The sequence below is a fragment of the Squalius cephalus genome (genome assembly GCF_949319135.1).
Source record: "Squalius cephalus genome assembly, chromosome: 7".
Taxonomy (NCBI): domain Eukaryota; kingdom Metazoa; phylum Chordata; class Actinopteri; order Cypriniformes; family Leuciscidae; genus Squalius; species Squalius cephalus.
The window spans coordinates 36065276-36090006 of NC_137128.1; the positions used below are offsets into that span (position 1 = coordinate 36065276).

Below are 24731 nucleotides of genomic sequence, written 5' to 3' on the forward strand. Positions count from 1 at the left end.
AGCACAATTTTGTGAATATAGGAAATAAAACATTTGGGGCAGAAACCGAAAAATCTGTTTTTATTTCACTATATTGAACAGGGTTGAGATTTGTATCCCTTTTCAGATCTTAACTCTATTATGCTGAGACATCACAGGCATGTTTTGCAGACTCTGGCAGTTTGAACAAGCTCACGAATGGACACAAATTAGTCAAACCTAAATTATAATAAACCTAATAAAATGAAGAAGAGCGCTAACAGCAGAGGGTTCATTCCACCACCTGCTTGAGAAAAGATTAAATTGAGTCTGATCCGGGTTGGCGAGCTTAATTCGGTTTAATGGCTTAAAATGAACATTTAATCTTTTTGCTGAACCCCTGGAATGGTCATTGATTTATGTTTTTTTTCTTCTTCTTCTTTGCTCTAGATTAGTATTCTACCTCTGCAATGGGCCGTTTTTACTGCTCTGATATTCCTCTCTCTTTCCTCCCTTCTAGCGAGTTTGGGTGACCTGTCCCTGTTGCATGCTTTCATTTACTGGGCGGCAGGATTAGTGGTTCAGCTTCCCCCCAGGGGAACAGGGTCTGTTTGTGAAGGAGCCTCTGTTCTCTGCCTTTTCTCCAGGTTTAAACAGTCTGGATTAGAGTGCCCCCATGGACAAATGCTTCGGCTAAAACAAGCAAGAGAGGGACACACACAAACACACAACGCACACAAAATCAAGGATTCATGCTCTTATGATAATGTATATTTGATTTGCTAGATTACGGCAAGTCAAGATATATTCTAAAATTAAAATCAAACTATACAATTGCATAAATATACATTTGATTAGACTATCTATCTATCTATCTATCTATCTATCTATCTATCTATCTATCTATCTATCTATCTATCTGTCTATCTGTCTGTCTGTCTGTCTGTCTGTCTGTCTGTCTGTCTATTTAGCTGTTGGATATATATAGCTAGATAGACATACATCTAATTTCTCAGAGGTTTATCTCAAACTTTTTCACAAATGTCTCTGGAGAAATTAAAATAGAAACAAACAAAAAAATATATTTGTTGCTATACTGTATAAAATAATATTAATATGGATAGCATACATACCTCAGATAATTTGGTTTTGGGTAAAAATAAATGTTTGAGTATTGAAATCTTTGACTTTAGATTGCATCTGGTCTCATCTTGTTCCAAACAGGTATGACGTTCTTTTCTTGGTGCGTACAGTGAACAAAACATCAATGGGGTCCGATGTTCTTTTGGGCCCCATTGACTTGCATTGTTTAAACAGTTTTTGTCCGTACATTCCTCAAAATATTTTCTTTTATGCTCTGCAGAACAAAGAAAGTCCAAATTTGTAATTTCTTTGAGATGTCTTCGAGTTGATAAATTTGAGATTACTAGAGTCTTTCTCAGGAGACTATTGATCTATTTATCGATTATACTTGTATAACTATGTAATTGGAATGGGAATCATAACATATATTATTCTATGATTAATCACATCAGTGTAATTGGATTGCTTTTATCACCATCATTATTTTGTTCATGACCTTGAGCTGACGTGGACATTGATTGGCCGCCCTACCGCTCTGATTCACCTCTATTACAGGGATTACTGATGGCTTTATGCTGTGGGTCGCACACCAATGTGCAATCATAAAAAAGACCTTTGGAGGCCTCTTAATTTCTCACCATACACACTATTATCACCACACATGACCAAAGGCTGAGGGCAAATGATTTTCTGGACACACAATGGCTCAAGCCAGATAATGGATTGCCAATAGTATTAGCAATGAAATTAAAATCGGTGAAAAAGGTAGGGGGTAGACGGATAGCTATTGATTTTAAGACATCATCAGTCTTGAATTTTGCAAACAGCATTAATTGCCAAATTGCAGAATATAAAGAGGGTTTTTTTCTAAGAAGGATCATTTTACGTGATCAGTTATTTGTTTTGGTTGGGCTCAGGTCATTGTTTGGGGTTCTATATTGTTTTTGCAAAGGAACCCTTTCTGTGACATGCTGGGCTGGTGACCTATATTCACTGGGATGCCCTCTGTTCTGCGGGTACAAAGCATTGCCCTGTCAGCTACAACTACTTGTGTCTCCGACAAATGAGCTTTTTTTTAACTCTCTCGCTCTTTCCTTTCTGTTTCTACAAATGAACGCCTCTGACACTCATGTTCAGCTACCGGTTCTCTGACTGGAAGCTCATTAGCAGGCTAGTCAACACAATGGAGCCCGACTCTAAACATCACGCTGTGTGCTCCGCTCTCCCTGCGGTCTTGCTGGGTCCCAGTCTTGACCTTTTATTTGTTTTAATTGAATTCATCTGCCTGCCTTTGGCCTCGGCTTCTCTCTTTTTTGTGCGGTTTAGAGAGGCGATTGTGCTCGGAGAATCGCCGCCTTACTGCAGCACTAAACAAACAGCAGGGTTTTTCAATTTGCTCGGCTCTGTGTTATTGACCGGGTGAAATCTCTCACTGCCTCCGTCCCATATGCTTCGAGTCTCTGTTTTCTGTGTGTCGGAGCTGATGGTGGGCTGTTTGGGCAGTTTGTATACGCTGGCTCCTCCTGTGCGGTGGGTCAAATGATGGCTGGATTTACATTTCGATGCAATGCAACCTTGCCACCGACTTCTCCCCGCTCACCCGAGGAGCATCTTTTTTTAAAAGCCAAAACCAACATCCTGCTCCGGACAGCCAGCTTCCTGGGTCACTCTGATATCACATGCTGTCTTTGTGACCTGATCCAGTCTTATGCGGTTCTTGAGACGGCACTTTAGACGGTCAACACACAGTGATAAAAGAGGTGTAATTTAAGTAATGCGCCTCTTAACTGGAAAATAATACAGCCTGGTCATGTTATAAAGATGGGGCAGCATTTTTTGTAGGAAAATAGTTAAAGTGATACGATAATGTACCACAAAACTATTGGTGGTCACAAGTAAGTGCACTGAAAATGGATTGAGTGAGGTTTGCGAGAAGATGATGCTGAAAATTAATTCTCGATTTCCTTTCAAGCTTTAGGTTTCTATCATACGACCCACTTCTACAACCACAATGTGACAGAATACAGTGACATTTGTCAAAAACTGAAAGATTGTTGTAATAATGTTTCTAAAGTGAAGTAATTAAAAAAAAAACATTTTGCTGACATTTTTTATAGGTAATTAAACAATTTAATTCATCAGTTGAATAATTTATTATTTTTTAGATAATTAAACAATTATACATTTAATTTATTATTTTCATTATTTATTTACTTATTATTATTATTATTTAATTTTTTACAATTTGGGCTACATCCGTTAAAGGATAGTTCACCCAAAAATGTAAATTCTGTCATCATTTACTCACCGTGAAGTTGTTCCAAACTTGTATGAATTTCTTTCTTTCTTCTGAACACAAAAGAAGATATTTTGAAGAATGTCGGTAATGCCGGTAATGAAGAATGTCGGTTGATGGGCCCCATTGACTTCCATAGTAATTTTTATTTTTTTCCATACTAAGTCAATGGGGCTCATCAACTGTTGTACATGTAGTATGTCTTTCTACACTGTAGAAATGTGATGGTGAGTAAATGACTGAATTTTCATTTTTGGGTGAACTATTCCTTTAGGTTAAATATTTATCTGAAATATTTACCTCATGCATTAACCACAAATCAGGGATACTCAGATTTGTGAATGGAGTCAAACCTTTTCCATTTAGCAGCCAGGTCATTATGGGAATTTTTGTGGTCTTTTTGTTGAGTCCGTGTAGAGTCTGATGGCCTGCGGGAAATGGCAGAGGAAAATGAGAATGAAAGAGATGAAAAGGAGAGGAAAAGAGTGGTCATTGTCTGAGGGCTTCATTCTCCATGCACTCTCCAGGCCGGGGCTGATGTTGGCAGCACAATAGCAGGATGACCTGGCAGCTGATGGGGGAAAAAAGAGGCAGAATGGAGATGTGTTTGTGGGAAGGGTTTGTATGCCAATGAGCTTTAGCCTGGACTAACTGAAAGTCTCTCTCTTTCTCTCTCAGTCATTCACACTCTTTTCATTTTCAGCTTTCTCTCACTCTTTCCCTCCTGTGGCCAATTTGGTGCCAAGGGACTTGAGGATGCTGTCATTCAAAAAGCTTGTCTTCTAAAGCTTTGTATTCCCGTGACTCCAAGCTTTGTCCTCCTGTGTGATTGTCAGAGTGCATGTGTGTGCGTATGTGAGTGTATTCAGCTTTCCTTCTCTCCTGTACTCAGTTTTGTGTATGTCAGTGCTTGTCTGGGTTTGGGGTGCTCTAGATACATTTTACAGTACTTTCATGGGGCAAACAGATGCCACTTTTTTAAATGTACAAGATTTTCCTCAGATTTTTTGGAAGCCAGATTGAGCAAATGCTATTTAAAATCTGAATCTGACATATATTTTGGTGTTGCTTGCCGCTAGATTTTCTGAATACAGCTAATGTATCTACAAAAATGTAATTTCATGTCATTAGGGGTGTAACGATACCCTCATGTTACGATTCGATACAGATCACAATACTGAACTCACAATATTATGGCGATACTCAGACATATGGTAAAAGGTTAACTTTTTTTTTTTACTGTTGATTAAAATGCTAAATTTGGTATTACATTGGGGGTGGAAATGAATAGGCTTGGACTTGGTGCTGATAACCCAATGCACAGGACAATATAGTGACACCAGAATAAAAATATTCATTATTCTGAAACTAAAAGCAGAATTATTTTAGACGAATATGCTTGCACTCTGACACAGACTAGATATAATTAAAATAATGTAGGCCACTTTTTACTGGTAACAAGACATTTGGCATTATCAGGACCCACGAATATTCCCCCATTGCATTATTATACATTATATTCAACATTATATATAGCAGTTTAATGTAGTACTGACACTAAAACTCTGTAAACTTTTTTTCTCACACAGTAATTTTTATTTTGGGTGAACTATACATAATACATATTGTTACTTTCCACAATATATGTTGTTGCATTTTTGTATTGCAAAACATTGTGACACAATTTATTGTTCCCCTCTACATATTCACCTCTACATGTCATGCAAATCTTCTCTGAAAAATGTATTTTATTTCTATAGCACTTTTTACACATTGATCCAAATCATCTTTACATAATATAGAGAACTAGCCTACATATTACATTGTATATATAATTATGCACCATTTTTCTGCTTTTATTTTGTATATACAATGTTTCAAAAGTTTGGGTTCAAGATTTTCTTTAAAGAAATTAATTCTTTTACTTAGCAAGGATGCATTAAATTGATCAAAAGTGATAGTAAAATATTTATATTTCAAGTAAATTATGTACATTTGAACAAAGATCTATTTATCAGAAGAATCCTAAAGAAAATGCATGTGGAAAATACAGTTTCCACAAAAACAGCAGCACAACTGTCAACATTGACAATAATATAATACAAAAATAGTTTCTTGAGCATATTAGAATATCACACTATCACATATTTTATGTTATTAATTTAATATATGAAATCAAGAATCAAAACAATAAGTAGAAAATATGGAAAATAGATCAAATATATAGAAAATATAAGTGTTGAGTACTTATGAAAACTGTAATAGAAAATTAAGCACTGATATTATCTTTAATCAGACCGATGCCGATTCAAACGCTAATGGTGGCCAATACTGATATAGTCACTGATATATCTGGCATCTCCATCTAATATGCTTTTATATACCTCGGTCTAAGCCATCTGCGAGTTTGGAAGAGGAAACAGTCTCTTCCATATGCTTTTCTGATGACTTTGGCTCATTAGGGATGCAGCCCATGTTGCTGGTAGCTGCTCGCAGGTACACTGATTTGGCCCTCAGCAGTGATTATGTGCTCACTAATGTGCCATTGGCTGCTGAGTGACCCAGCATGGAGAGGGCTGACCGAAATGCACCGACTCCAGCATTCCTTAATATCTTACTGGAGCGAGATGCACAATTCTTTCAATTCCCCCTTGCTGTACCCCTGTACCTCCCTGTTACCACGACAACCCCCTGGCCCCTGCCACTGAGAGCGAAACGAAAGACCTTAAGCACCATTGATGGCCTCATTCAGATGGAGAAATCCATCAGAGAGGATTAAAGGTGTGCATGCTTTTGTATTTTATCTGTATATAAACTTTGTTTTTAGACCTAATGTATTCTATAGGTGGGCTGTTGCAGTACATCTTTTGATCTTCATATCGATTCTGTTTTTCAGTTAGCAATCTATATATTCACACATTGGCTGCTGGCCTCATTGTGAAGTCGGGCGACTCTGCCCAAGGTTTCAGAAGGGATGACAGGGCGTTTGATTGCTGGCAGGTAGATTAAAGCAGCTCTTCCGCCAGGATTAGAAAGCAAAAGAGGATGGAAGTGGAGATCACAGCCAGAGGAACACTGAGCTCTCCCCTCTCAAAGTGGCTGGAATCACCCCTGGCCTGGACTCAAGCACTTCAACAGCAGGCGAGAGCATCATGGGCGATCTGGATAAAAGAGAGAGAACTAGAATAAAAAAGGGAACAGGTTTGGTGTTGGCTCAACTACTGGATGTATTTATTCCTGTGATGGCAAAGCTGAATTTTCAGCATTATTACTCCAGTCTTCAGTGTCACATGATCATTCAGAAATCATTCAAATTTGCTGATTTGGTGCTCAAGAAACATTTATTTTGTCATCAATGTTGCAAACGGGTGTAATTTTTTTTTTTTTTTTTAGGATTATTTCATTAATAGAAAGTTCAAAATATCAGCGTTCATTTCAAATATAAATCATTTGTAACAATATAAGTTTTTGTCACTTTTGCTCAGTTGAATGTGTAACCCCTCCGGTTTACTTGCACTGCCTTGAGTGGGATTCAAACCCGGCGTTCCTGCACACTAACAAAGATCCTAAAGACCGCAGCCTTTAACATCAGTGGCTTGCGCACCCCTAAAGGGTTCATTCACCCAAAAATCACATTTCTGTCATTAATTACTCACCCTCATGTTGTTCCAAACCCATTAGACCTTCATTCATCTTTGGAACACAAATGAAGATCAGATACAATTTGGAACACAAATGAAGATCCCCCCCCCCCCTCCCCCCATAGACTGCAATGTTATTAGCACTTTCAAGGCCCAGAAAGGTAGTGAAGACATCATTAAAATAGTCCGTGTGACTACAGTGATTCAACCTTAATGTTATGAAGCAACGAGAATTATTACTGTTTTTTTAACAGTTTATTACTGTATTATAATTATAACAAGGACTATTTTATTGATGTCTTTACTAACTTTCTGGGCATTTGGAAGTGGTAAAAACGTCTATGGGGGGGTTGGAAAGCTCTTGGATTTCATATTTTCATCAATATCTTCATTTGTGTTTCGAAGATGAATGAAGGTCTTATGGGTTTGGAACAATGAGGATGAATAATTAATGACAGAAATTTCATTATTGGGTGAACTAACCCTTTAAGGCTAAGGGAGTGAGGTTTACTCATACAGCAAGTACTACCTGGCATCCATTACACTCAACCCCCCTAAACCTCACTCCCATTCGGGTAATGGCACAAATGTAACCCCTCCGGATTCTAACCGGCGTCTTTGGCTCAGAAGGCTGACCAGAAAGGATCCTAGCCTCTAGCGTCAGTCGCTAGTGCTCTGTTTTAAATGCATCCTTGCTGAATAAAAGTAAAAGTATGTTTTTAAGAAAAAAAAATCTTACTGACCTCAGACATTTGAAGAATAGTTTTGTGTATAATATTATAATTGAATGAGACATACATAAATGTGCTGAAGTTAAATTCATTCAAATATTTGAAGAGAATAAAAAAAGTACATTAGCCATTTGTGACAAGCTAATTATTTAAGCAATTCATGCAATTTAATCACTGCTGGTGTGAACAACCCATTATTGTCCAAAGCCGATAATCTCAAAATGGCCAAATGTCAGCCGATTTGTCATCCTGACCTCATTTCATGTATATCAGACAATAACAAATATTTTCCTCTCCCTATGATTCCTGTAGAGATTCACTAATGCAAGCAACTAAAAGTGCAACAGATAAATGGATTATGATAAAAGTGTTGTATTTAATGATTTATCACAATAAAATCCTGGAGTGGACTCCATCTCATCCCTGGGGTGTCCTGTTCCAGTAACATGGTCCCATAGTCTCTCTGATTTTCTTCCCCAAGTAAAAACGCTGCCAACTGAAGATAATCGATAAATGAGCATGCCTGTTTGAAACCAAACCCTGTGAAGAGCCCATGCAGTCTGCTCTGGCCAGACAACAGCGGTGGTCATGGGGAAATGATTCACATGTTGTGTTAGGAGAAAACTTTATGTCGACAGCTATACCATTATCAGACCCATCTTTCGCAAGGCAATGATAATGTGAGATGATGCTGTGTATTATTTGTCATAAGTGTGAGATGAGGCGAGATATGGATCTTAATGTAAAGTGTTTTGCTGCAATCTGGTATTGACATTGATGGTGTTTTATTGGATGATGAATATGAGCTGGGCACGGACACAAATGGGCAAGTGAGAAGTCCAAGTCAAGGTAGAGTTAAACCTGTGGATGAATTCACTTCTTCAGAGACAAGAGAAACAGAAAGAGAAAAGATGAGTGAGAAGGAATCGAATAGAGAAAGAGAACATGCATTTAAAAGAGTAGGCCTATCTGTCCATCAGTCTATCTATCTATTTAGATCTATCTATGTAAATCAAGATGATCTGGAGAGAACGGATGGCACTGATGAAGGGTTGAACCGAAAACATTTTGCACACCTTGAACTTTGTGTACTTTTGCACTATATTTGTGGCCTCTGGACAACACATTTATGTGAGCTTTTTGCCTATTTTCTGTCTTTTGTCATTTTTTTGATAATCAATATAATCTGAAATGTTTTAAATTTAAGATCGATCTATCTATACATCTCTACGCACACCTTGGCAATAGAATCGCCATTGGCTAGTAAATTTTTTTGGTTACTTGCCAGACTGATATAGGCAACTAACTAACTATATATACACTCACCTAAAGGATTATTAGGAACACCATACTAATACTGTGTTTGACCCCCTTTCGCCTTCAGAACTGCCTTAATTCTACGTGGCATTGATTCAACAAGGTGCTGAAAGCATTCTTTAAAAATGTTGGCCCATATTGATAGGATTGCATCTTGCAGTTGATGGAGATTTGTGGGATGCACATCCAGGGCACGAAGCTCCCGTTCCACCACATCCCAAAGATGCTCTATTGGGTTGAGATCTGGTGACTGTGGGGGCCATTTTAGTACAGTGAACTCATTGTCATGTTCAAGAAACCAATTTGAAATGATTCGAGCTTTGTGACATGGTGCATTATCCTGCTGGAAGTAGCCATCAGAGGATGGGTTACATGGTGGTCATAAAGGGATGGACATGGTCAGAAACAATGCTCAGGTAGGCCGTGGCATTTAAACGATGCCCAATTGGTACTAAGGGGCCTAAAGTGTGCCAAGAAAACATCCCCCACACCATTACACCACCACCACCAGCCTGCACAGTGGTAACAAGGCATGATGGATCCATGTTCTCATTCTGTTTACGCCAAATTCTGACTCTACCATCTGAATGTCTCAACAGAAATCGAGACTCATCAGACCAGGCAACATTTTTCCAGTCTTCAACTGTCCAATTTTGGTGAGCTCATGCAAATTGTAGCCTCTTTTTCCTATTTGTAGTGGAGATGAGTGGTACCCGGTGGGGTCTTCTGCTGTTGTAGCCCATCCGCCTCAAGGTTGTGCGTGTTGTGGCTTCACAAATGCTTTGCTGCATACCTCGGTTGTAACGAGTGGTTATTTCAGTCAAAGTTGCTCTTCTATCAGCTTGAATCAGTCGGCCCATTCTCCTCAGAAATTGAACAGGTGTTCCTAATAATCCTTTAGGTGAGTGTTTATATATATATATATGTAAGTAATAGATAATAGTAATTATTATTAAAATATAATAATCCTACTACTAATTCTACTACTAATAATGACAATATACAACACAAGGATTGATAAGCTGCTGGGTTCATAAATATTAATCACATTGTCAGCGTTCGCTCGAACTGATTTGCTGAAATCAAAACGGGGATAACCATCTAATGAGATTGCCTTTTGCTCATTAGTTCCGCCCACTACCGGAGAAACCGACATATCAGGCTTGTTCGACTTGAACGGGTGTGGTAAACAATCGGATTGCTTGGGTCCTAAGCTCGGACTCATCTCTTAAGTAGGACTCATTTGTTCACCACACCGGCGCTGCACTGACCGATCGGTTTATGACATCAAAGCGCATCAAAGTAACGTGAGAGCGATTAGAGAGCAGGACGGCTCATATGCTTTTGAATCACTTTCGCGGTACTTTGATGTCATAAACAGGTGGATGCTGCACATTGGTGGTGGTTGAGGAGATCCCCCTTCTATGTAAAGCGCTTTGAGTGCAGAGAAATGTGCTATATAGATGTAATGAATTATTATTATTATTATTATTATTATTATAAACCGATCGGTCTGTGCAGCGTCGGTTCAAGTCGAACAAGCATATCTTTATTGGCGGGCAGATCGAGGCTTCGTGGAACACTGAAACAGTTGAATCAAATGTGCCGCATTGTGTCGAGCCTTCGAAACAATCCGACACCCGTCTCCACGGTGACACCTAGTGGTCAGAACAGTGTAAATGCAACAAAAACCCGGGCCAGACATGCATAAAAACACCTTTTACAGATTTATCTATGTTATGTTATTTTAACAATTGTCAGGGTTTGTTTTGTTTGTTCTATTGATATGGCTTAGCTAAACTGGCCAATAAGAGTGTTACAAACTGCTCCGAGACACGAAGGTTGAGATCCAAATGCAGCTTTAATTAAGGGGCAATCCAGACACGTAATCCAATATACAGGCAATAGGTCAAAACACAGGTAGGCCGTCCAAACAAACAAATAAACAAACAAACAAAACAGGCAGACAGGGGTCAGAGGCAAAAGAGTAATCCACGGAACAGGCAAGAAATCCAAAAACCAAGAGACATGAAACCAGGGAAAACGCTCAGAAATGCAGTGCAACAACATACAAAAACTTTGCAGTGAGTGAATGAGTGAACATGGAATAAATAGGCTGAAACTAACAAGGTAATGAGATACAGGTGAATGCAATCAGTGATGATGAGTCCGGGCAGTGAGTTCTGGGAAATGTAGTTTGTGAGAGTGACAATAGTCTGGTGTGGAGTGGCTCTCAAGGGCACTCCAGCTGGTGACCGTTACAAAGAGACTAATATACATTATTCATTTTAATTATACTAATGTCTAATTAAAATGTCTACAAATGTATAAATCTGATCAGAGATCAGGTAAAACCCAGAGACACTTGTTCTCATCGCCCCCGGCCGTGACGATTGAACTTTCGAAACAGTTATGACGTAATTAAGCCTCGTTTACGTAAATCACTTGACTCTGGCGGTTTGATAGACGCTCCGAACCATTGATTCGGAACAAAAGATTTGTAAAGGTTTCGAAGCTTCATGAAGCAGTGTTTTGAAATTGCCATCACACTACATATCTTCTGCTTGTGCTTGTTCTTAAAAGCTGAATAATTCCAAATGAACTGACAGGAAAATACAACAAAGAATATCGTTTACATGTAGCGCGTCTATCTATCTCAAAATGACAATAACAATATGACTGCAGTATATGCAGATTCTGAATAAAGAGTCCCTGCAAAGCCATGCTTTATCTATCCTATCTGTTGACATGACTAGAACAACAAAACTTTGTCAAGGCAAAATTGAACCTTTGCTTTTCTAGAATTACTATCTTTGAGTTTCTTTGAATTTCAATTTATGATAATTCCACTTCATTACATGCAAATTTGAGTTGCAAGTGAGGTTTTCACTACACGCACAGTTGTGTTTGTGAAGCAGAGCAGAAGTCTGAGTTGTAGCCTAGTGTTTAGTTAAATAAAGGTCTGTTTTTTTTTTTGTTTCACCCCCTCAGGTTTTATCAGCAGTTATTTGAGTAATCAACCTGTATTTATCTGTATTATTGCGGCCTTCCTCTTCCTCCTCTGCAATTTCAGAATAGTTTATCCTGCTTTAACGCATCCAGATTAGTGGTTCTCATCCACACAGTGGTTGTATTGGGTCAGTTTCCGTCCTATATTAGCTGGTGTGCTATTGAAGACATCTGTAATAATCAGTAGGTTTAACCAAACAGAGACCACATAAATGCTGTTTATCCCTTGTGTGCAGTTTTAAAGAGCGACCTTTCCTCAGTGAAAAGGGTACCTGTTCACTGAGCAAATGGCCTTAGCAAATACTCTGACACACTTTCGCTGAGACTTTATTTATTTACAAATGTCACCGTCACCGGGGCGTAATGTGTTGCATCAGGCGAAGGGCTCTTTAGAAAAGCGCTCCTCATCAATCCAGAGGATTTAGATGGGGGCTGCAGAGAGGAGGAGGTGGTAAATCACTCCATAAGAACACTCTTTTTTTCATTTTAGACTTTAGGCTATATATAATTTAATTTCTATATAATATATAATTGAATTTACATTTTTAATGGCTTACTCAAACTATTAAACACAAATTGTGCATTCTCAGTCTTTATTTTTTTGGACTAAAACCAGTTGTGACTTATTTTTAAATGTTCGTTTTCCACCCCTCTTTGGCCCTCAGAACTAAACAAGCTGTTTTGCTATTGTACCTTAAGATTATTTGTGTAAATACCACTTTTCTGATTGGCTAACCTCTTTGCATGTGAAATGAGTGATTGACATTCACAGCTCTGTGTCGCTGTAGTTGTTTGGACATCTTATGTGTGCTGTGCAATATGTGAGGTAGAGCAGATCCCTCTCACCGCTTAAGGATTACAGTCAGCCTGCAGGAAAATATTTATGAAACATGACTCCATTAATCTTACACCAACACTGCACTGTCACTATAAATCAAACACACATCCCACTCCACTTCATACACAGCGGCTAAGGATATACCTTGGTCATATTCTCATTCTTTACTTTTTCTTTGAACGAATACAGTTAAAACATTGACTTCCGAGAGGGTGAAAGACAAACAAGGCTATTAAACCACTAAAGTTATGCATGTTCATAAGTAATTAACTTGCATGTGTGCTGATATGTCAAACATGCTGTGCTCAGCTTTTCTTTATGCGAATATCCTGGAAGTACAGTATTTACTGTAAGAAGTGATTGTGTGTGTGTGTGTGTGTGTGTGTGTGTGTGTGTGTGTGTGTGTGTGTGTGTGTGTGTGTGTGTGTCGGTCTGTCTATCTAATGTGTATATTGTTATTATATATACATATTTAAATATATCAAATTTGAAGTCATGTTTTCAATACTGATTTTGTTCATTTCAGTTCTGTGATGTATAATATATATCAAATATATCTTGTTTTGAGTCAGTGTTTTAATAATTTTGTCTTTTAATTCATGAAATGTAGAATTGAAATGTAGAACATGGTTTGCAACACTTTATTAAATTAGCCATATGTATATATTTTCCTCAGTGTAAAAAAGCAAAATCAGAGGTGATTAAAACTGAATAGCTTTCGAGGCAAAACCTGATTTACCCTGGAATGTAGATCATAGCAGAAAAACACAGTATGCGATCCTCTGTGCGAGGGGGGAGAGAGACTAGCATAAGAAATTAAATAGCCTCTTAGATGTTTTGTTGACCCATTCCCCTTGGCATACACACACATATTCATATATACTCCAGAATTGAAAATGAAAACCATCAATACAGCGATCGAGGGCAAACACTGTTCTGCCGGTAATGCTGTGTAAGACATGAATGTGTTTTTATTGATACATCTGATTTACAAAACAGTCTTTCCCTCGTAATGGGTTCCCAGCATTGGGTTTCAACGCTGGATGAACGAGGGCATTGTGGGAATGATTTAAACCGTGGGGCAAGTCTCTCGTCCCTCAGGCTACGGACCTGATTGTCTGCAATTGCTCTGTGATTTACTTGCCAAATATGCAATCTCATCTAACTAGCTTGTTTTGCTCACAGTGTCACGAGGCTGAGTGAACTTTAACAAATCATTACTTTTTTCTCTGTCCCCCGTCTGCTCTTTTTCTTTCTCTACTCCTTTCTTTCTCTCTAGTTACATTGCTGGACACTATGTCTGCTCTGGGAGACCTTGGCTGGGAGGCCTACCCAGCTGAAGGGGTGAGTAACACAACCAATCAAAATCAAGACACAAACACACAAGCCCCCACAAACGTCTTTAATCAATTTTGACTCTTGCAACCAGCCAAAAATGGTGCAGTTTGTCTCGGTGCTTGTTTTACACAAAATGATTTGAACTGTGCAGGGACAACTTTTTTTCTTTTTTCTTTTTTTAAATTAAAATGAGTCTGGGCTCTTGGGCTCCGACACACTTTTGAACTCCTCTAGCATATTTCTTTTTCTGTTTGAACCCCTTTTGCATATTTTTCCTTTTTTATTAAAACATGCTCTTTTCTTTTAGCAGAACTCAAAAATATTAGTCCACATGTTTACTGTACATTCTAAGGTTATGATGTCATCTTAAAGAGATGGTTTGGAGTAAAATCAGCCTAGGGTCCTTTGCACCATGACCTCAAGCCAAACACCCCCCCCCAGAAGCCTTTTTTCCCTTGGTCGAACATTATTAAAGTTAGAGCTTATTACGAGATATCAGCCGAATGGCTTAGTGCAGGCGCTAATGGAACCTAGGTTGTATCTCGTAAATGACCCCACTAATAATGCCCAGAATGGTACCAAACTTCTACAGTAGTACAAGTAGGTTCTGTACTCATAAAACGAGGCATTGGAAAGTTTGTAAGTACATCAGGAGTTTATTCTTTAAATAACACTTGCCTGACGGCTCATGCTACCGCTAACCCGGACGTTGACGTCACTTCAGTGGTTTGGGAAAAGCACGTAAAAGTCCTTGATTTTACTCCGAACCATCTCTTTAAGCATAACATCTCTGATTTGACTATTGATTTTTTTTCTTGACAAAATGTATTGATGAAGGATTTTTGTAGGCCAATCCAGAAGTAAGAATCACCCTGGTTCTTTCAACAAAAAGCCAATAGGTTTTTTACATAAAATAAGCCAAAGACTTTATATATACGGTGCACTCCGATTACTTATGAATGGGAGAAAGTGCAACGCCCGAAATGGCGAATAAGACCCACCATCTAAATGAAAGAGCCAATCGTTGATTAGCAAAGTCATCGCGTAACTGCAGCTGCCGTTAGAAGCTCCGGTTGTTATAGAAACAGACAGTGTTGAGACGCACACTTAGGACTGTGCATGCGCATTAGTGTTTTTTTTGTCATGATTCGAACATTTAGAAACAAAATTAATGAAACAGTTGTTGTCAGATTTCACTGATGATTTCAGATATGAAATTTAATCATAAGCTTGGTCAACAGTTCTGGAGAATTTGATGTTTCCCCATTCAAAGAGATAGGAGCTGGCCGCCGAGTGAAATGACTTTTCTTAAATGGACTTTGAATAAGCTCTGTTGATTTTTACACATTTTATTCTTCAAGGTAATCTTCAGTGCTTCTTTTACACAAAATTATTTGAACTGTACAGGGACACCTTTAAAAAAAAAAAAAAATCCCCCTGCCAACAATTATCGGTAATCACGGCATCACATCTTAAATGTGCTGGAATTGCATATGGTTAGACCCAACCTGCGCATGCATATGTATAAGAGTGGATACAGCATACATCGAGCCCATGGGAAAGGAAGGCTGTAAGCACGTTCTCAAGTTCTTATAAATAGGAGCCACTGTTTTTTGCATGTGCAAATTGTAGGATATGGTGTCAAGGTCATCTGTGAAGTCTAGTGAGCTTATACTCGTTTTCAGCCAAGAGGCATTCATTTTCGGCTTAACACCAACTTACCCGGTCGCTTACTTCCAATTTATTTGAGGAAGACGTCAAGATTAAGAGTCTCTAAAGCAGTAACACAATCCCCTGTGCCAGAGAACAGAAGAAGGAGCCGTTTATTTTGAGTAGAGGAGGCCTGTTCTGTCTTTTTTGATGCACCCAAAGTGGTCTAAAAATAATCAAGTTTGCAAAAACCATGGTGAACTTAAAAGAAAATCAATCTCGGGGATTTCACAGCTGACTTTTAAATGATTTAATAGAGACGTCAGAAGCTAGATCAGATTGCCCGTGCCCCACACGCGTGTCTACGAGACGTGTCGTGTAGCAGCTTAATCTGGAGATGAACAGAATTTACAAATTATTCATTTTTGCTGAAAATAGTGCGACAGACATGTACTCCTTCCAAAACCGAGAAATATTAGACTTGCATAACAGAGTATTGCATTGCATAACAGGCTGATATGTTGTCAATAACCCAAACCTGGCACCTCTCCCTAAGAAATCATGTGAACACTGAATGACATTTAAAATTGAAGTCGTGGAAGACAATGCAAACACTGTAGAACAAGATCCTCAAAACAGATGCATCCTGTAAACCAAACTTCATTTATGAGATTTTTCATGTAAACGGCTTGGAGTGTTTGGATTTCTGTATTGGGACTGAGCGCTGCTGTAGTGTGAGTGAGCACATCACCAGCTCCTCAGCAGATGAATGGAGTGTCTACTGGGGGCTGTTTCTCTAAGACTGCATTCCATATTGCATAGCCTACTATCTGTCCTACATAGTACGCAGGTTTGGAATTAGTGTGTTCTAGGGATGTATGAGTAGACCATTATCCATATCACTTATCGGCCAATATTAGTGTTTTCTTTAATTGTGAATGCTTGTTTCTGACTTTTTTACATCTTAGAATACATTTGCTATCATCTAACGCCAACATAATTTTAATGGATCACAACAAAGATCCACGATTGCTAGTATTTGTTTTTTTTTTTAATTAAAAATACTATTTTCTTTAGCAGAACTCAAAATTAATAATCCATATTTTTAACTGTACATCATTAACAAGTTATGATGGCTGATCTTAAGCTTCACATCACTGATTTGACTATTGGTTTTCTGTAAAGCTGCTTTGAAACAATATGTAGTGTGAAAAGCGCTATACAAATCAACTTAAATTTGACAGAATTTTTCTGAAAATGTATTTTTTAGACAAAATGGTGCTGCAGAGACAATGTATTTTTGTAGGCCAATCTGGAAGTTAACATCACCCTGTTTTCATCAACATAAAGCCAATGGGATTTTTCTGTTGTCATTTGGATTATTACAGACAAAAGCTTTGTGATCAACAAAGGTTTATGATTATTACACATTTTGTTGATTAAATTCGATCAATAAATGCTTAAAAATTATTTTAATACTAATTCCTGCATCACTCTATACTATAGATTTTTAATATAGGCCATTTAACCATAATTTTTTAGATCTGCTAAAGAAAAACATCTTATTGAATTTATCTAAATGCTTCATGCAAACAGCCTGTGCAAAAGGAAACCTTGTAGATCTCAATGCTGGCATGCTTTCTTATTGCATATTCAAAAGTATGTGCTTTCCCATCAGTAGACATCAAGAGCTTTTAAATGGATAGTATTTCTTAAATTTTTTTTTTTTTCTTTTTTTTTTTTTTACAGCAAACCACTAACTAAATTTTACCCTAACCGATCAGTTTAAGAATCCAAATTGAGAGATTTTTTTTACTGGATTGAGTGATACTCTTACATACAGTGCTGTGAGAGTCTCTTCCAATTGGCCTGTTTCCACATTACGTCTGTTAAACTCTTCAGGGAACATTCCTCCCTGTCCTTGTGCTGTGTTTACCTTAGATTCAGTGATAGTAGGAGTCTCTTTGTTTTGCTGGTATGGCAGTTGTTTAATGGGAGTGAACTGTAAGGCTAAATCAGGTCTCGCAGCTGCGGCTTGCGTTTCATACTTGAGGATTATCATGGCGACCCGTGACCCACTGAACCCGCCGATGGTGCGCCGTTGTGGAGCGACTCACGGGAAAGCCGATGTGTTCCCAAAGCAGCCGCTTCACCTCCGCTGGATATTTACCTTACTGACTCAATCGCCTGCCACTTGACCCTCGCAGGTCAAGACTAATACAGCTTTCCCTGTCCCAGATGTGGAAGGTTTGTTTTGGATTGGTTCTCAAATGGCCATAGTCGTTTAGGGTATGTGTGCGTGTCTGTTACTAAAATAGAAGGGAGCAATTCACCTAGAGTGATAGAAAACAGGTAGCCCTATTAACGTGTCCTCCAAAAGGGGCCTTCTCCCCCCAAAAAACAGACGTTCTTTTAGGGATTTAAAGTCAATTGCATTTAAGTATCTTAAACTACCAGATGATTGTGGGCCTGCAATTAAGTTAAGCCAATGAAGGGCTAAGCAGACCCCCTGATCTGACATATTTGCCTGGCTTCAAAGCGGCCAGAGCCTGTGAAGGGTGACTGGGGAATGGAGTTAAGGTATTTCAGAAGAGACTCTAGGGGAAGCGGCCAGCTGGAGACGCTAATTAACAAGACGCCCACGTCACACTTATGGCCGCTACGTTGATTGAGAGTGGCTAAGCTTTACCTCCTGTCCAAATAACCTGTTTTTCACTTAACAATTGTGAATGTGTGTTGAACTAGCTGTACGTAGGTGGATTTATGAACGTTTCGGTGTATGCTTTTGCTGGAAGTTAGATAGTTTCGTTCATGAATATCAACTGCACATGGCCAATTTCCTTTGCACGGCTGTGCCCTATCGTGGCATACAAAAATGTGTAACTAAATTGTATATGTGCATCTGGAGATCTAGGGTGTGTAACTTAAACCTTTAGACTTTTGTGTAACCACCCATCTGTGGTAAAATACTTCATGAATTCAGACAATGCAAATCCAAAGAAACTTTCCGTAGCAGTTGGGTTCAGACAGACTCTTGAAAATAAATAAACAGAAAGACATAAACCTGCCTTTTTCCCTACATAAATATTCCTTCAAAAGTCGTAATTATTCCACTCAAAGGGAAAGAACATACCCAAGACGTTTAGTGGCTCTGTCACTTTGATCTGTAATGTCCACCCATTCCCACCAGTCAGCATATGGCTCAGTTTAAAGCCAAACTGCTCTAACAGTTGACCCTGAGCCTCGATCACTTTTTTTTAAGCTGTAAGCTAATGGAATCGTGTCATAAACGCTCTCATTGTTGCTATGACATAATGGCATGGCCGGCAAGTGATGTGCACTCCAGACTGTGCTGACGCATGGTATAAAATACTTCAAATGCTTGAATGCACTGATGTGGAAAATGGCTCTTTTTTAGACATTCTGATGTACTCAGTCTCCTTGACCATTTGATTAAATGTACACCCATATTCACTGCCAATCAGTTTAAGGGTTGTTAAAGGATTAGTTCACCCAAAAATGAAAAAGCTGTCATCATTTATTCATCCTTGTGTCATTCCAAACCCATTTGACTTTGTTTTTTCCTTGGAACACAAAATGAGATATTTTATGTACTGGTAGCTTTTTGCTTTACATACTTTATGGTGTTTTTGTATACTTTTTGGGACTTGAAAGCTCCAGTCTCCATTCACTGTAAATTGACAAAATCAGTGAGTAAGGTACTCTCGTTTTGTGTTCCATGGAAGATAAAAGTCAAAAAGGTTTTGAACAGCATAAGGGTGAGTAAAATATGACAGTTTTTTTTTCAAAATAACACAGAGCTCTTTAAAAGCCCATAACTGTATGTCTTTTTCCAGTGGATTGCTCCCATCATGCACTGTTCAAGAAATCTTGAGCGGAAATGATGATGAATGCCTTCAAGTGGCAACTCAAGTGGTCAAGCAGTGATTCCTGAATGTATAGTATTTGAAGTCTAGTATGTTACTCGCTGATTGATCAGCAGCTCAAATGAATCTATAAAATCACTTAGAACTGAGCCGGTGGTCCTCCAGCTCATCTCCGCTGCAAATTATACAGAGAAGGAATAGAATTTATTGAAGCAAATCAGAATCTTTTTTTGAGAACCAGCCGTTGAAGAAATTGCCCGCCCCTCTAAGACTCCCTGGATGGTTTATTTTCTCTCCCTTTAAGGAGTGAAATGTTACTTATGCATGAAGTGTTCCAAATGAAGGAACCTTAGACAAGTGGAAGCAGATGGCAAGAGATGATGGGAGACGAGTCCCTTACACATACTCTGTCTATTACTGCCTATGCAACTGGAGACATACACACTCACACAAACTAACTGAAGCATACTATGTGTTCCATAAGTGTACATGAAATAGAGATAATACATAACAAATATTTACACAATATACATGCAATATTTAAGCCCAGAGTTCAGGATTGGCAAACTTGCATCCTCATATAATATATAAAATAGTTTTTTTCTGGGAATTTTTTTTTGTTTGTTTACACATTTTTGCAATCATAACAGTTGTTATGTCTGTTGCAGTGGGAGGAAATCAGTGTGATGGATGAGAGGAACACCCCAATGCGCTCCTACCAGGTGTGTAATGTGATGGAGGCTAATCAGAACAACTGGCTACGCACGCGCCACATCCCACGAGATGGAGCGCAGCGCGTCTACATCGAGATTAAGTTCACCCTGCGTGACTGCAACAGTCTGCCTGGAGTTCCTGGCACCTGCAAAGAAACTTTCAATATGTACTTCTACGAGTCCAACAACGCCAACCTGTGGTTCATCAAGGAGAGCCAGTACATAAAGATCGACACTATCGCAGCCGACGAGAGCTTCACGCAGACTGACGTGGGCGATCGCGTCATGAAACTAAACACAGAAGTCAGGGACATCAGTAACTTGAGCAAGAAGGGTTTCTACCTGGCTTTCCAAGATGTTGGAGCCTGCATTGCTTTGGTGTCCCTGAGGGTCTTCTATAAGAAGTGTCCTCTTGCCGTTCTGAACTTGGCGCAGTTTCCCGACACGGTGACAGGGGGAGATTCGGCTTTGGTGGAGGTTAGGGGATCTTGTGTGAATGACTCTGAGGAGTTTGAGGCGCCGAGGATGTACTGCAGTGGAGATGGCGGATGGCTGGTGCCCATTGGACGCTGTGTCTGCAAGCCAGGCTTCGAAGAGAACAAGGACTACTGTCAGCGTGAGTTTTCTATGCAGCTTATTGTACTCCTGTGTTGGCAACTTTAGATATACAGTGGTATTAAAAAGTATTTAGACACGTCTGTACTCTCAAGTTACACTTTAAGATGTAGGGATGCACACGATAAATTGGGACACTTTTCCCAGTCATTTCTATGGCATTTCCCCTATTGTTTGGTTACCGGCCAATATTAAAGTTTCTTTCTTTATTGGTCGATATTGGATATATTTAATTGTGCATTTAGATTATTTTACATTTAGATTACCTTTGCTTTCATCTAAATCTCAAAATTGACACTAATAATTTAATAACACTGTTAAATTTAATCTTAAATATTGCAAATCTCAAAATGAATATGTTTTTTTTTTTTTTTTTTTTTCATTCTGTAGATTATTTTATTGTGATGCCTACATTTACTTGGCATTCACTAGCATTTTTTTTTGTGTGTGTGTGTATTTTATTTTTAATTTATTTAGACAAAATAGTACAAATTCTAATATCTGCCATTTAACAGTTATCAGCCATAACATGAAAATAATTTTCAGCTTTGGTCAAAATTTTAATATTAGTGCATCCCTATTAATATGTTTAAATGTCATTGCATTCCATACAAAATATTCTGTAAACAATGCTAGGCTAAACATAGCTAACCTTTCTTTTCTTTTGCATTTAATTTAAGTGTAATCTAGCTGTATTTTAAGTGTATTTTTATTTAATGTTTGAAGTCATCAAGCGTATGCAATCTTTCTTTTAAATTAAATGTACTTTCTTACAAAATGCAATGCCATTCATGTATTTTAAGTTTGGCTAAATTGTCCAAATACTTTTTAGGGCCACTGTATAACAAAACCCACGTTTTTTATGACTTTATTAGGGGATTTATTGGTTAATATGGCACAGTCTGTAGTGATGAAATATCCACAATCTGTTTTTTTTTTAGCAGTTGCAGTCCCTTTGTATGCTTAGTGATCGTGTATGTGTGTGTTTGTGAGCAAATGCAAATAAGTTTGCAATGAAAGTAGCTGAGGGCTTCTGTGACTCATTCAGATTCACTCCGTGCCTTGTTTCCCTGAGTTGGGGAAGGTAGTTATGCTCCAGGATACAAATTATTGAGACATAGCATTCCATAGACTATCTGTTCTGTTTACTTGCTTTGCAAATCCATAGGCCTCCAGCAGGCAGTCTTGCTTTAATTCAAGAGTGTGTGCGTTCATTGGATGAGTTTGTAGAAGTTTTCTTCAAAGAAGTCTATGCTAGCTGTTGAATCGTTATTTTCAAATCTTTTTGCCTCATTTAAGTGTAATACTAGCTCAAACCCCAGATCTTCTTGATTTATTGAGTTTAATTTTTAAACTATAAGGTACCAGTGGCCATATGTATATTCACAATAATGTTTTAAATTTTACACTTTTTTAAAAACGAATATTACATATTAACATTCTTAATTTTCATTAAAACATAATTTTAAGCAAATTCATTATTCAAATGCTATATGCTACATTTTGGTATAGTTTAGAACAATGCATTTTTAGTTTTATATATATATATTTATATATATATATATATATAAACAAAAATGCATTGTTCTAAAATATACCAAAATGTAGCCTATAGCCTATATACAGTATATAATTTTTTTTTGATCCGCTGGGATCAACCTCGCTTAAATTGCTCCTAATTCGTCTTATGTTATTCTTTTGCTGTTTTGATTTCTGCATAGCCTGCAAACACGTCAAAACATTAAAAAGTAAATATCTAGCAACCCACACAGCTCTCAAAGTTTCAAACCTCTTGTTGATTGAATTTGCAGCTTTTCTGCAAACTCCTACTGATCTTTATTTATTTGCATGTAGCATCATTATGCAGTGTACTTTCTTTCATCAACTTTGAGATTTCAGACGACTTTGGAAAGAGGAGTGAGTGTAATTGTGGTGATGTTGTTCTCTTTCTTTGTGCATTGGGCTGCTTGCTTCCCATCTCATGGTTGCTGAGGTGGTTCATGTTGTTTGCTAATGGACAGGCTAGAGCAACACAGAGGGACCTGCTGAGGAGCTAATGACAACACCTTCTTGATGAAACGTTTACAGACTTCATACCGCTCGCAAGCAGATATCATCTCAATTTTTTTCTCCATTTTCTTCTCCATTGATTTTGGGCGCTGAGCACGTTCGGAACTACGGGAGCCCAGAGGAGAGCTTCGGCGAATGTTAAAGAGAAAACAGTTTTTCATTCAAATAAATCGACGTAAACTGCACATTCGAGTTAATCGATAAAATCGATTTATCGCCCAGCCCTAACCCAACTATATAATTAGAATGCAAAAGCATTGAAATATATTTTGTCCTCCCATTTCATATTATTTTTCCTTTAGGAGCTCCATAGAATCTGTTATCTCCTTTCCGAATTTGGAATTCGGCTTATGGCAACCATCCCTATTTGAAACCTTCCCTCCTTCTGATGCAGCAGGTCAAGGAATGGTCACTCTTTGCAAAATAATCTTATCAGAACGTGCCAGTGTAATGAATTGCTTTCTACCGGTCAATTAACCTTATTCAAGACAAAGCTAGCTGTATCTTTTCCGGTTGAATCATTCAATCAATCATGCGAGAGGTCAGTGGAAAAGAGAAATAAGAACTCACCGAAAGGCCTTGCTAACAGAGCGCAAGACTCAATAAATAGAGATTGACCGTGTTGAGCTGTTTCTCAGTGTGGTGGTCCACATCAGGCCGGCATGACGAAATGGCTAATCATGGAGGTCTATTGGCAGCGCAAGGCCAGAGGTCTCCTAATATATGGCTTTATCCTTCATCTCAGGCAGTGAATTATAGCTGGATGTGTGTGGTATGTGTAAGCACAGGCTTCTTTTTTTTTTTTTTTCACCATAGTAACTGCATTACACATCAGGCCGGCAGATGGCTTTTCATATTTAATACATGAGTTATCCCTGTAAGCTCTGATTATATTGAGGATTTGTGAATGATCCTCCATCTGTATTAAGCTGGCAGACTCTCTAGAAATGGTTTCTGCTATTAGTACAATAGCTGCCTTGGAGACCACACGGTTGTTTAATCGACAGGTAGACAACTCACAGATATTGGAAAGCTTAGCATGGGATTAGGAATCACGGAACTATTGCTTTGTGCCGTAGGCCACTTTGGGTTAGCGTGGAGCCTTATCGTTGTGGTGGGAGATGATCGACCACGATAGAACAGCATAATTAGAAATTCAGATCCTTTTTCAGTACCGGAAAAAAAAAGATGTTTCATTCCAACAACAATTAAGGCTTTAGTTCACAAAGGCCTTGTCCACACTAATATGTTTCTGTTTGAAAACGCATCTTTTTCTCTCCGTGTTGTCTTTTATCCACACTGAAACTGCGTTTTTGTCTTGCAAAAATGGAGCCTTTTGAAAATGCTTTCCCAAGTGGATAAATTTGAAAATGCTTTTTATGAATTATAGTGTGGACTTTGAAAACTGAGGTATTTGAAAACGCTGACGCATGGTTAGTCATAACCAGATGCGTATTGAACCGATAGCTATTTATACCGCTATTGTGCCTGTTATGTGCTATTCACTTTCACACTGTTGCTAAAGATGTTACTTTGCACAAAAGTGCACAAAGTGACACTAAATTAAAAAAGGTTTCTATTTAAA

At 38.3% G+C, this 24731-nt stretch overlaps 1 protein-coding gene across 3 annotated transcripts in view; it reads left to right on the forward strand.

The window, feature by feature from the left end:
• Nucleotides 1–24731, forward strand: part of epha4b (eph receptor A4b) — a 147213-nt gene that overhangs the window by 21901 nt on the left and 100581 nt on the right. For all 3 annotated transcript variants that reach the window (XM_079877071.1, XM_079877070.1, XM_079877069.1), the window contains exons 2-3: nt 14153–14217; nt 20417–21077. In XM_079877071.1, coding sequence (XP_079733197.1) covers nt 14170–14217; nt 20417–21077 — 709 coding nt within the window. In that variant the 5' untranslated portion in view covers nt 14153–14169. The remainder of the gene's footprint in view (nt 1–14152; nt 14218–20416; nt 21078–24731) is intronic.